The 14,386-nt window shown below is 36.7% G+C and overlaps 1 protein-coding gene across 2 annotated transcripts in view; it reads right to left on the reverse strand.

Annotated features, from left to right (window-relative positions):
• Positions 1-516: 516 nt before the first annotated feature.
• The window catches only part of CFAP210 (cilia and flagella associated protein 210), a 34,789-nt gene continuing 20,919 nt past the window's right edge, over positions 517-14,386 (reverse strand). The window contains exons 8-9 of one of the 2 annotated variants that reach the window (XM_069080164.1): positions 12,356-12,520; positions 517-8,348 (exon numbers count right to left, since the gene is read on the reverse strand). In XM_069080164.1, coding sequence (XP_068936265.1) covers positions 8,004-8,348; positions 12,356-12,520 — 510 coding nt within the window. In that variant the 3' untranslated portion in view covers positions 517-8,003. The remainder of the gene's footprint in view (positions 8,349-12,355; positions 12,521-14,386) is intronic. The other variant, XM_069080163.1, reaches the window with a different exon arrangement.

Consider the following 14,386-nt stretch of genomic DNA (forward strand, 5'->3'; position numbering starts at 1 on the left):
CTTGGGCAAGTCACTTACCCCCAATTGCCCTGCCCTTCCCCCTCCAAAAAAAGGAAAGAAATGACTTCTATATCAGTGACCAGTAATTTTACATCAAGATATAATCCACTTTGTTTTTTGTTATATAATTTGATACTTGCCACATTTAGAGCCTCCTGACTCTTACCTTGAAGAAAGTCATGTTCCATAAGCATGGGGCTTCTGTGGAGTCTACAAGCCTTTGATTCCTTTAATTTCTTACTCCCGGGTCATACTTCCCAAAATAGTTTCTACTGTCAACGGGCAGGTATTTATGTGCCCCAGCACTGTACTATGTTAAATCAATAAGCATTTTTAAGCCTCTTCTATGTGCCAGGCACTATGCTGAGCACTGGGGTGCAAAGAATGGTCCTTGCTCTCAAGAAGTTTAATAGGAGATACAACATGCAAACAGTTATGTACAAGATATGTAAAAGATATGCAGAATCAGTTGAATATAATCTCTGAGGGAAGGCACTAAAATTGATAAAGACTAGGAACTAGGAAAGGTTTCTTCAAATACATTTTTTTTGCTTTTTTTTTTTTTGGAGGGGCAATTGGGATTAAGTGACTTGCCCAAGGTCACATGGCTAGTAAGTGTTAAGTGTCTGAGGCCACATTTGAACTCAGGTCCTCCTGACTCCAGAGCCAGTGTTCTATTCACTGCACCACCTAGCCACCCCCTAGGAAAGGTTTCTTGCAGAAGGTAAGACTTTACCTAAGACTTGGAAGTCAGATATCTGGAGATAAAATATAAAATGAAATTATCCTTGCTCTGAAGGAATTTACATTCTAAGGGAGATAGAGAGAGATAGGAGATAATATGTACTTACCATATACTTATGTTTTTATATGTATAAATGCAAAATGAATATAAGGTAATACTGAGAGGAAACTATCAACTGGGATTAAGAAAAGTCCTCATGTAGAAAGTGATTCTTGGGGCAGCCAGGTAGCACAAGCCCTTTTATCCCTCAGTGTAGAAGCTGCCAGATTCTGTGTTATCCTGATTGTATTTCCACAGTATTCAAATTTTTTCTTCCTGGATGCTTGTAATATTTCCTCCTTGATCTGGGAACTCCAGAACCTGGCTATAATATTCCTAGGAGTTTTCTTTTGGGGATCTTTTTCAGGAGGTGATTGGTGTATTCTTTCAACCTCTATCTTGTCCTCTGGTTCTAAAACATCAGGGCAATTTTCCTTGAGAATTTCTTGAAGGATGATTTCTAGGTTCTTTTTTTGATCATGGCTTTCAGGTAGTCTAATGATTTTTAAATTATCTCTCCTGGATCTATTTTCCAGGTCAGTGGTTTTCCCAATGAGATATTTCACATTGCCTTCTATTTTTTCATTTGTTTGGATCTATTTAATAGTATCTTGATTTCTCATAAAGTCATTAGTTTCCATTTGCTCCAATCTAATTCTGAAAGAATGATTCACTTCAATGAGCTTTTGAGATTCTTTTTCCATCTGGCAAATTCGCCTTTTTTAGGCATTCTTCTCTTCACTGGCTTTTTGAGCCTCTTTTGCCATTTAAGTTAGTCTATTTTTTAAGGTGTTATTTTCTTCAGTCAGGTTGTTGACTCTCTTTTCATGATTTTCTTGCATCATTCTCATTTCTCTTCCCAATGTTTCCTCCATTTCTCTTATTTGGTTTTCAAAATCCTTCTGAAGCTGTTCTTTTGCCTATAAGCAGCTTATTATTTTCTTGGAAGCTTTTGGTGCAGGAGTTCTGACTATGTTGTCTTCCTCCTGTTCCATACTTTGATCCTTTTTGTCCCCAAAATAGGAGTGTAAAGTCAGATTGCTCTGTGCCTTGCTTCCCTTGCTTGCTCATGTTGCCACTCAATTACTTGACTTTTGAGCTTTTTGCCACAGTAGGACTCTGCTACCAGAGGGGGGAGCTGTGTCCCAAATTGCTGGGGTTTTCTCAGCTGCTGGAGCTGTTAATTGCCTGCCCTCTCAGAAGCCTCCACAAGCTCTGGCACACTGGTCACGAACCCCAGGACCTCCACCCCAGACAGATCCAAGCAGGTAAAACAAGAGCAATTAACCCTCAGACTGGTTGCTTGGTCCCCCTACAATCTGCAGACCAGGAGCTCTGAAGCAGCCATGTGGCAGTGGCTGCATGTCCCCCATGCCTCAGCCGCATGTCCCTTTGGGGGCAAAGGCAGGACTGTACTCCTGAATTCCCAGATCCCAAAGTCCACGCTGCACTGACCTCCCTCCTCCCCACCCCAAGATAGCTTAAATTTGATATAGGTTCTACACATATGTTCATATTGAACCTATTTTCACATTAATCATGTTGTGAAGAAGAATTAGAACAAATGGGAGAAAACATGAAAAAGGAGAAACACCCAAAGGGCTATAAATACTTTCATACCCTTTGATCCAGCAATACCACTCCTAGGGTTATATCCCAAAGAGATCATAGAAATGGGAGAAAGACCCATACGTACAAAAATGTTTATAGCAGCTCTTTTTGTTGTGGCAAAGAATTGGAAATTAAGGGGGTGTCCATCAATTGGGGAATGGCTGAACAAGTTGTGGTATATGCATGTTATGGAATATTGCGCTATAAGAAACGGGGAGCAGGCGGTCTTCATATTTACCTGGAGAGGCTTAAAAGAACTGATGCTGAGTGAGAAGAGTAGAACCAGGAGGAATTTGTACACAATTACAGACACAACGTATGTGTGATGACCAACTTTGATAGACTGGACTCTTCTCAACAATGCAGGGATATAAGTCAATCCCAAAAGACGCATGATGGAGAGAAAAACGTGCATCCAGAGAAAGAACTAGGAAGAACTAAATTTATATCCAGGTGGAAGCAAAATACCTGATCTTTTTCGTTCTCTTATTTGATTTTATGTCCTCTTTACCATTTTTCATTCCAGCTGGTACAATCCATCCTTATAACCTGACCATTGTATAATGTGAAAGTATTTACAGATCCTATACTTGATTATAAGACGCCATGGGGAGGAGGGGAAGGAGGGGGACAAAATGTGAAATTCAAGGAATTGTGGAATTGAATCCTGTAAACTAAAAGGAAACAAACAAATTAATAAATTAAAAATTGAATTTAAAAAAAAAGAAAAAGGAGAAAGAAACAAAAAAAGAAAGAAGAGAGAGCAAATAATATGATTCAAACTACGTAGTTATTTTTCTGGATGTGGACAGCATTTTCCATCATGAGTCCTTTGGAGTTGTCTTGGATCCTTGTATTGCTAAGAACAGATAAGTCTATCAAAGTTAGTCTTCACACATTGTGACTGTTACTGTGTACAATGTTCTCCTGGTTCTGCTCATTTAACTCAGCATCAGTTCATTCAAGTCCTTTCAAGTTTTTCTAAAGTCCACCTGTTCATCATTTCTTATTAGTATTCCATTACATTCATATACCACAACTTGTTCAGCCATTCCCCAACTGATGGGCATCCCCTCAATTTCCAATTCTTTGCCATCACAAAAAGAACCAAAAGCAACAATTTCTAGAAATAAAAAAGAAAAGTAAAATCACCAAAGAAAATAAAACCCTAATTAAAAAAAAAAATAGTCTAAGAGGAGTAAGGGGGGGGAGGGGAAGAACTCTACTAGTTAGGATATCAGAAACATGAAACACATTTAACAGTTGCCCACAAATGAAGGATAACTTGAATTAAGTGGTTTAAAAATCTGAGGAAACACTGAATGTTAAATACAGCTAAAAACAAATCTCTGACAGTAATAAAAACAACCAAAAAAATCTCTGGAGCATATAATGAAAAAAACTTATCAAAATAAAAACTGAGCTAAATCATGGAATCATATTTAGGCTTGCTATTAAGAAAAACTTCCTAACGATTCAAGTGATTCCCAAAGTGGAATGGGCTTCCTCATTGGGGAATGGGTTCTCCCTCATGGCTTATAAACTTTTTCCAACTCAGATTCTGTTATCTCTGATGTTCAGAACCTACAAAGAACTGATAGAAATACAAGAACCACACCACATTCCCAGTAGGTGACTGATAAAAAATATATGAACAATTTACGAAAGATCACATATTTGTAATCTAATAAATGCCAATTAGGACAATTTTGAAGTAATGCCTTTCACACCCATTAAACTGGCAAAGATAAAAAGTGATTTAAAAAAACAATGTTGGTGGCTGCAGGAAAACACGTTAATGATGAAATTTTAATTGGTGTGTAGTTTTGGTGCTTGATAATTTGGTGTACAGGTAAATTAGGGAATTTATTGTATACTTTGACTTTATGATACCATCACTGGAAATATACTTTATGGATAAAACTTAAAGGAATGAAAGACCCATCTACAAAACTGTACATATTTAATGAGTGTTTATTAAACACTTGCCCTCTGCTAAGCACTGAAAGACAAAAGTCAAACATCCTTGCCCCTGGAATTTTCAGTCTAGCCAGGGAAGACCTGTACATAAAAATAAAAATAAACAAGATAGTTGTAGGGGAATGGCACTTGAGGATGGAAATATCTGGAAGGAATCCATGTAGAAGGTGGCACTTCATCTGAATCTTAAAGTAGGAATTTCGAGAATCTGACGTGGGGAACAGCCAGCGCAAAGACACTGAGGTTATAATCACATTATTTGTAATACAGAAATGCTGGAAATATGTCTTCTGGTTTTGGAATGGCTGAGTAAATAGTAACATATTGATGTAATAGAATAGTGATAAAGTGATAATGTTTAGAAAAAAACATGTAAAGGTATATAGAATGTGATGAAAACCAGAATACAACATATGTTGTCTAGATATGTTTTTTATAAGTACAGAAAGACAACAAGGTAAAGGGATGGAAGAGATCATAAAATTTCTTTTTAAATTTATTCATTTAAGTTTATTTTTATTATATTTCTAATGTTTTTCTGAAGTTGGAGTTTTCCTGTTCAAAATAAGTTTTGATTTTTGTTTTTAATTGCAGTATTAGTACTTTCTCACCTGACGGTAGCACACACACACGGAGTCAGTCAGAGATGGGAAAGTGGAGGGGGCAGTGAGAGGCAAAGAGAAGCTAGGAGAAGAGAAAGGACAGATAGAGAAGGGAAAGGGGGGAGGGAAGGGAGAGGAGAAGGCAATTAGAAAACTATAGAAGTAGAATGTTGCATATGCTTTCCAAAATCTGTCATGCTGTGAGTTGGTTTTAACCGTTTTGCACTAGTTTAAGGGAGAATACAGTGGTGGTAGATGGCATCAGGAAAAGATCTTATTGTAAAAAAGAAGTCGTACAGGGGTGGCTAGGTGTCGCAGTGAATAAAGCACTGGCCCTGGAGTCAGGAGGACCTGAGTTCAATTCCGGCCTCCGACACTTAACACAAAACTAGCCGTGTCACCTTGGACAAGTCATTTAACCCCAACTGCCCTGTCTTCCGCCCTCCAATAAAAAAAGCAAAAAAAAAATTAAATAATTAAAAGAAACACAAATCGCATTGCTTGAATATGGTATGATAAAAATCTTACAAATGTTTCTTGCCAAGTGGAATCTTGCTGCATATGACAATTCTTCAGTTGAAAGAAATGGGAGTAAATCACAGTGAGAAACTGTTCTGAGGAGCCAGACTGTTGTTGCCTCTAAAATAAATTTCAGGATAACCAAGGTTTCCTTTCTGTGCTCAAACTAATCTTTATATCAGAATATTTATTTTTTTACTTCTGTTGGCAAGTACAAATATTCAAACAAGCACAAAATAAAAATTAAGAAAAACCAAAATGCAGAAATAAATGATTTGCACATATAAGCATGCAATTGTTATTGTTTTAAAAAAAAAAAGTTATGTCCATTCACTTTAATCAGGTATTAACAAAATCATCCTGTTTGTTAGTGTGATTCCTTATGGAAAACTCTCCCGTAAAATAGTTTTGTTTGTGGGTTTCTTCAAACCAGACCTCGGATTTCATTGGTTTAGAGAATTCCTGTGGAAAAACACCCCCTCCACCAACACAGATTGTGCAATTTGCAATAAGTTGCCTGCCAGAGTTTAACTTGAGAGGTTAAATGACATCGTATTTACATAGTTATAGTCAATTTGTATATATGTGCGTGTGTGTGTACGTATACACTATATGTATATATACTATGTATAATAATATCTATATGTGTATGCACACATACATTACATAAGTACACATATACAGACACAAATGTATATACCAGATACATATAATTTTGTTTCCATTTCATTATGCATCACTTCATGTCTCTCCGTATCTCTTTCAATTTTTCATCTTCATAGTTTATGATAGTAATATTTCATTAAATGTATGTTTGTTTAGTCATTCCTTAATAGTAGGCCTTCTAGTTTATTTCCATTTTTTTTCCTTTTTTTTTTGTTTTGCAAGGGGGAAGGTGAGGCAATTGGAGTTAGGTGACTTACCCAAGGTCACACAGCTAGTTAAGTGTGTCAAGTGTCTATAGCTGGATTTGAACTTAAGTCCTCCTGAATCCAGGGCTGGTGCTCTATTCACTTATTTCTAGTTTTTGCTAAAACAGTGTTACTAAGAATATTTTTGCTTTTGAAAGGAGGACTTTCTTGTCAACCACCATGGGCTATAAGCCCAACAGTGAGAACACTGGGTCAAAGGGAATGTATTATTATATTATTATTGATCATTCCATTGTCTTCCAAAAAGATTTTTAACTCTTAACATCATTATGATAATTTGTTTTACCACTGTCATGCCAGTACTGAATATTGTCTTTTCTTATCTTTGCTAATTTGATGCGTATCAGTGGAATCTCAGTTTGCTTTAATTTGCATTTGTCTGGTTATTAAATATTTTGAAATTTTTTCATGGCTGATAGTTTTTAATTCAATTAAATTCAAAAGTCACTAGGATATAAAGACTAAATAAAAAAATGAAAGATAATCCCTACCCTTGAGGAAAGACCATTTCAAGAAACTGAGATTCTTAACTACAGGATCAGAAAAGGCTTCCCAGAGGAGGAACCACCTGAATTGGGTCTTCAAGTGAAGGACTGTCATAGATAGAGATGAGATAATCATAGGCATGTAGGACAACAGAGGCAAGAACTGGAATGCTTTCTAAAGGAACTTTCAAAAACATGTCTATTCATATCTTTGGCCCACTCATCTAATGGGAGAATGAATGGCTTTTGCTTTTTTAAATCTGCATTGATTTATTATGAATTTCAGATGTCAGAATTATTAGAAGTGTTTAAGCATAAGGTGTTTTTTTTTCCTTCCACTATCTTCTTTCCTTTTTATTCTGGGTATATTGCTTTTCATTGTGCAAAGCTTTTTTTTTTTTAAGTTTTACATAATCAAGTTAATTTTATTTCACTGAAGTCATAGCTGATTAATTCATCCCTTTGCCACAGTTATAAACAGAATGATCTAACATTACCATGATTTTCTAGATTTTTTCATTCTTTAGTTTTGAAATTTTATTGATATATTTTGTTTTCACACCAGATTCTTCATTTAAAACGTTAAACTCCTCCCCCATTACCCATAGAGCCATTCTAAGTTTATACCAAAAGATAAAAAAAAGCAACATGAGGGAGAGAAAGTTTATCAACCAATCATTGACAATCCTGATTTAATTCTGCATGTAAGCCTAAAAAAGGTTGGAGTTACCCAAACAGTACTTCCAGCTCTTGTCATAATGTATGGGAGTTGTTGTTTTTTTTTAATATAAAGGCCTTTCAGAGGATTCCAAACAATTTATTACATTGATTCCTATTCTACTTGAGAAGCTACTTGAATTAAAAGAATCTGACTCAGAATAATGAAATTAAGGGCTTCATGTTTCAAGGTATAACATGAACAGTTCATCACTATCATACACAGAACAGCAGTATTTCAATGAACAGTCATTTTATTTATACAAGTAGAATTGTAATTCAATGACATACGCAGTGAAAATACCTCTTCTGTTAACTGCATTAAAATTTTGAGACAAAGTCCTCCTTAAAATGAAAAAATAAAATTTGTTTTCTACCATGTAAAACCTAGTCTTCCTTTAGTCTTTCCAATACCATCACCTTCCACTGGTCTCCTAGAGGCATAACTAGGGAGCTGGGTTCCATAGAAATCCCTTGACTGATAACTGGGCCTGATTCCACCTCTCTCTTTAAAAGGTAGTCCTCGGCCACCTCCCGGACCAAACTTTACAGCTCTTAACAGAGGGTAAATATTTTTTGTTAACTTAGATTCAGATTCAATGACTTCTCTTGCATACTGCTTAAATTCCTTCTCCTTTTCAAGAGCAAGAACTTCAGTCTCTCTGTCATATTCCAAATCATCTTCCATTTGTTGCTTTAAATTAACCTTCTTTTCAGCCTATTTGAAAAAGAAGAGAGACATTACACATTGGCTGATCAGAATACTAGTTCAATTAAACTTGTTTTATGAAAGAGTTGTGCCTGACTATACACCAAGCCTGTTATGGGTTTAAGATACAAATCAGAAATTTTCTAAAATTTCTAAAGATATGTGCCAACTAAAATTGTAACTATAATCTTAAGGCTTTCAAAATCTGTTCTTATCTAAATGAAGTCACACAAATATGCCTACTGAATCCACTACAAATTTATTTCAACTGGGCCCTTACAGTATATACTCTATTGTAAATGTATGTGTGTGTACATATATACACACACACGGAATAGTTTTATTCTTCCCTGAAACACTCTACCACACTCCTCACAGAGGCTATTCTAAACCTCTTCTATCTTCAGTTTCCTATACTTCCTTCCCTTGTCCCTCAACAGAGCAGTCAGCCTTACCTATTTTACTGAATTAATTGAGGCCATCTGACAAAAGCACCTTCCTGCTAATCACCCCCTTGACACTGGCCCCCATTCTCTTCTCCAGGCCATGGCCAAGGCCAACAACTCCATTTAGTGCCCTTGATTCCTTCTCTTTCCATCATTCAAGTTCTCTATCTTCCTAAACCTGACCATGTCTATTCACTCACTCCCCATTGCCTACAAAAACACTCATCCTTAACCTTTACTTACCCCTGCCATCCTTCTGAACTATTTTCCTAAGTCACTTCTCACCCTCACATCCAATCTCTTAGGAAAAAAAAAATCATCCACTGCTTCAATTGTTCTACCTTCAATTCCTCAGTTCCTTTCAATGGCTTCTACATACTAATAAAACTATCTTTACCAATGTTCTTTATTTTTTTGTCTTTTGGAGGGCAATTGGGGTTAAGTAACTTGCCCAAGGTTACATGGCTAGTTTTTTTTTGTGTGGGTGTTAAGTGTCTGAGGCCGGAACCGAACACGGGTGCTCCAACTCCGGGGCTGGAGCTCTTACTCACTGTGCCACCTAGCTGCCCCTACCAATGTTCTTTAACTGCTAAATTTTATAGTGTTTTTTTAGCCCTCATCCTTCCTGACCTCTCTGTAGCTTTGGACAAAGCTATCCGTCTCCTTGGATACTCCCTCCTCTCGGCTTCTTTCTATGAGACATGACACTTCTCTCCAGATTCTTTTCCCACACGATTTTCCTTGGAAAATCACCTCTGTCCTCCAACCTTCTAAACGTTGAGTATCACTCATGATTAGGGCCTGGGGTCTCTTAAATCTCATCATACCTTCTCTTTTGTGATCTCACCAGCTCCTGTGGGTTACTTATTGCCTCTACATAGCAGATAACTCCCAAATCTATATCTACAATCCTAATACTTTTCCTGAACTCAAGTCCCACATATCCAGCTGCATGTGGGGCAATCTATTTCAAACATCTTAAACTTAACAAGTCCCAAACTAAACTAATTTACCTTCCCTATAAACCCTACCTTCCTCCAAACTTCTGATTTCTGATGAGAACACCACTATCAAATCCAGTCATAGTGGCTACTTCTTTCTTGCTCACTCCCCTTATTCCATCAGTTGTCAAATCTTACCCATTCCTTACACAGACTCCTCCTCTGAAGCTCTCACACCCATTCCACTCACCCTGCCATCAGCCTAGATCAGAACCTTATCACTGCTTTTGTGGATTTCCCTCTCTAATCTATCTGCAGAGCTGCAATACTAATCTTCTGAGCTGACCATGTCATTCCCCTGCTTAAAAGTGTTTTTAATTTATTTTTTTGGTTACATTTTAAGTTCCAAACTGTCTTCCTTTCTCCCCACCCGGGACCAGAAAAGGCCACCATTTGACACAGATACACACACGGGGTGTGTGTGTTTCTGTGTAAAACCATACTATGCATACTTCTCTGGAGGTGGATACCATCTTCCTTCTTAGGTCCTTTGTAGTTGATTTGAATATTCATAATACTCAGAATAGCTTAGTCATTCAGTTATTCTTCAAATGATAATTGCTATTACTGCATGCAATATTCTCTTGATTCTGCTTACTTCACTCTATTACTTCATGCAAGTCTACTAAAAACATACATCCAAACTTCTCAGTCTGTCTTTAAAGCCCTCCACAATCTGGCTGCATACATTCTTGGAGGTCCCTGCCAGCTCCACATCTATGACTCCATGATCACGTGACCCTACCTTCTCAAGACTTAACTTCACTTCTTTTTACACATCCCACTTTCTGGCTGAACTGCCCATCTTGGTGTGCTCAACCTAGTCCAAGGCTGCTGCCAGGCTGTTCCCTGGGCCCTCCCTCTTCCCTGCAGCCTCTTGGGATCTTTAGCTTGCTTTCTTCATGGCTTAGCTCAAGTGCTGATTTCTACAAGAAATTGTTCTTGAACCTTCCCACATTTTATGCTCCTTGCACCCTGTTAGTGCTCTCTCAAATTATTTTCTATTTATCTATTGTACTCACCAGCAGAATGGAAGCTCCTTGAGAACAGCATGTTTTTGTTTTTGTTTCCATAATCTATATATAGTAGATGCTAGATCCATGACTGGAGAACTGAATTATCCAACTATTTTAGGAACTCTCCCATATATTGCCCTAGCATAATACTGTGCACAGTACCTTGCACACAAAAAACCTCCATAATATTTGTTGAATGAATACCCAAGATGGAAGATATTTTCATATAAATATATATAGTATGTATATGTATATATATATATATATATATATATATATATCTATACACATATGTATATGTATGTGTATGTCTGTCTGCCTGTATGTTACAGACTTCCCTGGTACACATGGCTGAATTTCTGTTACCATAATTTGCTTCAAAAAAGGAACTTGTGAGGTTCCTCCCCAATTTCATGTCTATATTAAGGGATATGCATGCAAAAGACAAATGAAAGGATAAAAATCTCATGGCCCTCTGTATTTTATGTTTTCTGTAGTTTTGTGCTGAAAAAAAGGTTACAAGTACAAAGAAGTATGAGAAACATGCCATTTTTTCAGCTTATAAAATTAACAATGCATAAAAATTTCAATTTAGTTAAAATAATTATAAAATCAAAATTGCTCCTATAAGTTATTTAGTTTAAAAATCTCAGCCCCATAAACTATCTCATACAGAAGAGGCAAGGGAAAATGGTTACAATGGAAGGGAAGAATAGGAAGGCAAAAGGGAATGGGTCAACCTTATTCCCATTGAATTTGGCTTGGGGAGGGAATGAAATACACACTAAATAGGGTATCTCACCCTCCAGGAGAGTAGGGGGCAAGGGGATGACAGGGGGGATGATGGAAGGGAGGGCAGGCTGGGAGGGAAGGAAGTTGGAAGCACTCACTTTTGAAAAGGGACAGGATCAAAGTAGAGAATAGAACAAGTGGGAGGTGGGATAGGAAGGAGGGAAATATAGTCAGTCTTTTACAATATATCTACTATGTTACTGTTTTGCATTAGCCACACATGTACAACCTATACTGAATTGCTTATCTTCCCAGTAAGGGTGGGTGACAAGGGAGGAAGGGAATGAATCTGGAATTCAAAGTTTTAAAATCAAATATTCAAATATATATATATATATATATACTATTATTAATTCTATTTTACATGTAATTGGGAAATAAGATATACAGGCACTGGGGCATAGAGATCCACTGGAAAAGTAGAAAGGGGTATGGGAGAAGATATGGGAGAGAGCAGATTGGAGGAGGGGATATCCTGTGGGACTGCTATTTTGAGGCAGTGGGTAGGGGAAAAATGGGGAGAAAATTTGTAACTCAAAATCTGGCAGAAATGAATGATGTAAATCAGAAGTTAATAAAGCATTTGAAGAAAATACCAAAAAAAAATCTCAGCCCCTCCTGAACTTCCCCAGTAAATATGATAATGTACTGTTAGTATACTTGAAAAGGCAAAGAAAAACATGCTGTCCATGCTATATGTTGGACATTATGCATTTTTATAAGAAAAAAACATTTAGGGATTAGAAGATTTGCATAATTACTATCTGATGAATGATGAATGTCTGTGTCATCTTCTTTTCCTCATCCACTTTTCGCTGTTTTTCCTCTTCATGCTTCCAAAACAATTTATCTGCCTTAATGAGAGCTTTCAAGGTTTCTTCAGCTTCTTTTTTTTCTTGCTTTTTAAGTTCATTTTTGCTTTTTACCTAGATGTGTACAGGAAGAAAAACAAATACACATTTTTCAGTCAACTAGAGGAAAAAGAGAAATTTATGACTAGTCACCTGGCAAATGAACTTTCTTGTTTTCAAAAGAAATACAAGCTAACAATAACTCTAAGAATAATGTTCTAAATCACTAATTGTTAGTGAGTGATTAATTCAGTTATTTAATACTGCAAATTAAAATAATTCTGAGGTTTTACCTGATTGCCATCAGATCGGCAATGACAACAAAAGGCAATGTTACTTTCTTATAAGTAACAATGATACTTTCTTATATTTTGTTAATTCCAACTCCCAGTTGGAGGAGATGTGGGGAGACAGGCACACTTCGTAGTTATGGGGTAGAACAATAATTCCAAAAAGCAATTTGGAATTATACTAAAAAAAGTCACTAGACTTTGATGTTGCAATATCATTGACAGGCATGTAGACTCCAAAGAGGTCAAAGACAGAGGGAAAAATCCCATATATGCTAAAATATTTGGAGGACTACTTTTTGTTGTAGCAAAGAACTGGAAAGATAAATTGGGGAAATGGATGAACAAATTATAGTATATGAGTGTATTGGAATATCATTGCAGCATAAGAAATTATGACTAAAGAATTCAGAAAAATTTGGGAACTGATAAGGAGCTGAGAAAACAAAATCAGGAGAACAATTTACATGATGACCCCAAGAATGTAAAGGAAAGAAAAGATTGAAATATTTTAGAACTCTGATTAATGCAGTAATTAATCATGATTAGAATGATTAGTTCATGATAGTGAAGTACACTTCTTGCCTCTCAGGGAGGTGGTGGACTAGAGATGTGGAATGAAGACATGGCCATTTTCAGACATGGCCAATATCTTGATTTGTGTGTTGTGGTGGGAGAGAAAGGCAGAAGCCATTGGGAAGTGGCAATGTTTTTTGTTTTTTACCACATCAATAAAAATATTTTTTAAATGAACCCGACTGAGTAGTGAATCGATAATGAAGCCATGGCCTAAGGGCTAATTCCCATATCGGTCAGTTAGTTTTGTTATGGTCTATCTGGTCTGGTCTCCTAATTCTAAGCATCATGGATCAAATACATCCCAGTTGTGAAAAAGAAACCCTCAGGATAATGGCATTTATATAGTGTATCATAGTGTACAAAGCAGTTTTACATACATTGTCATTTAATCTTCTTAACAACTCAGTAAAGTAAATCAGATGAAGAAACCTGGGGCCAGAGGGATTAAGCAACTTGTCCAAGGCCATAAAGCCAGGCAGTCGTGGAGGGGCAGAAGCCTTATTCCAAATCCACTGCTCTGTCCACACTAACTCACAGCTACTCTGCGATGGACTATGAGCACAATCTTTGTATGAGCACATATACATATAATTGTTATGAAAATTAGACATTTGTGTTCATTTTGTACTCTAAATTGAAAAAAAATTTATTTTGACCTACAGTTTTTCTAGAGAATTTAAATGAAATGTTTACTTGGACAATAATAATTTCTTATATTTTGTTAATTCTTTGTTAAATTAGTTTAATAGCTATGAATAACTTGAAATAGCACTATGATTTGAAGGGCCACATGGTTTACTGTCCCTATGCTACATAATCCTTGATTCAGGAGGCAGAAACCTCAATTAATAGGCTTGTAGTTTTTTTTTATTCTTTCTTTTTTTGCTCTTTGGAGGGGGGAAGGCAGGGCAATTGGGGTTGTGACTTGCCCAAGGTCACATGGCTAGTATGTGTTAAGTGTCTGAGGTTGGATTTGAACTCAGGTCCTCCTGACTCCAGGGCCAGTGCTCTATTCACTATGCCACCCAGCCTCCCTGATAGGCTTGTTTGTAGGGTTGATAAGACTAGAGAG

Source organism: Petaurus breviceps, unplaced genomic scaffold (genome assembly GCF_028583685.1).
Source record: "Petaurus breviceps papuanus isolate PSGF00001 unplaced genomic scaffold, PetGlider_PUasm1.0 91133, whole genome shotgun sequence".
Taxonomy (NCBI): Eukaryota; Metazoa; Chordata; class Mammalia; order Diprotodontia; family Petauridae; genus Petaurus; species Petaurus breviceps.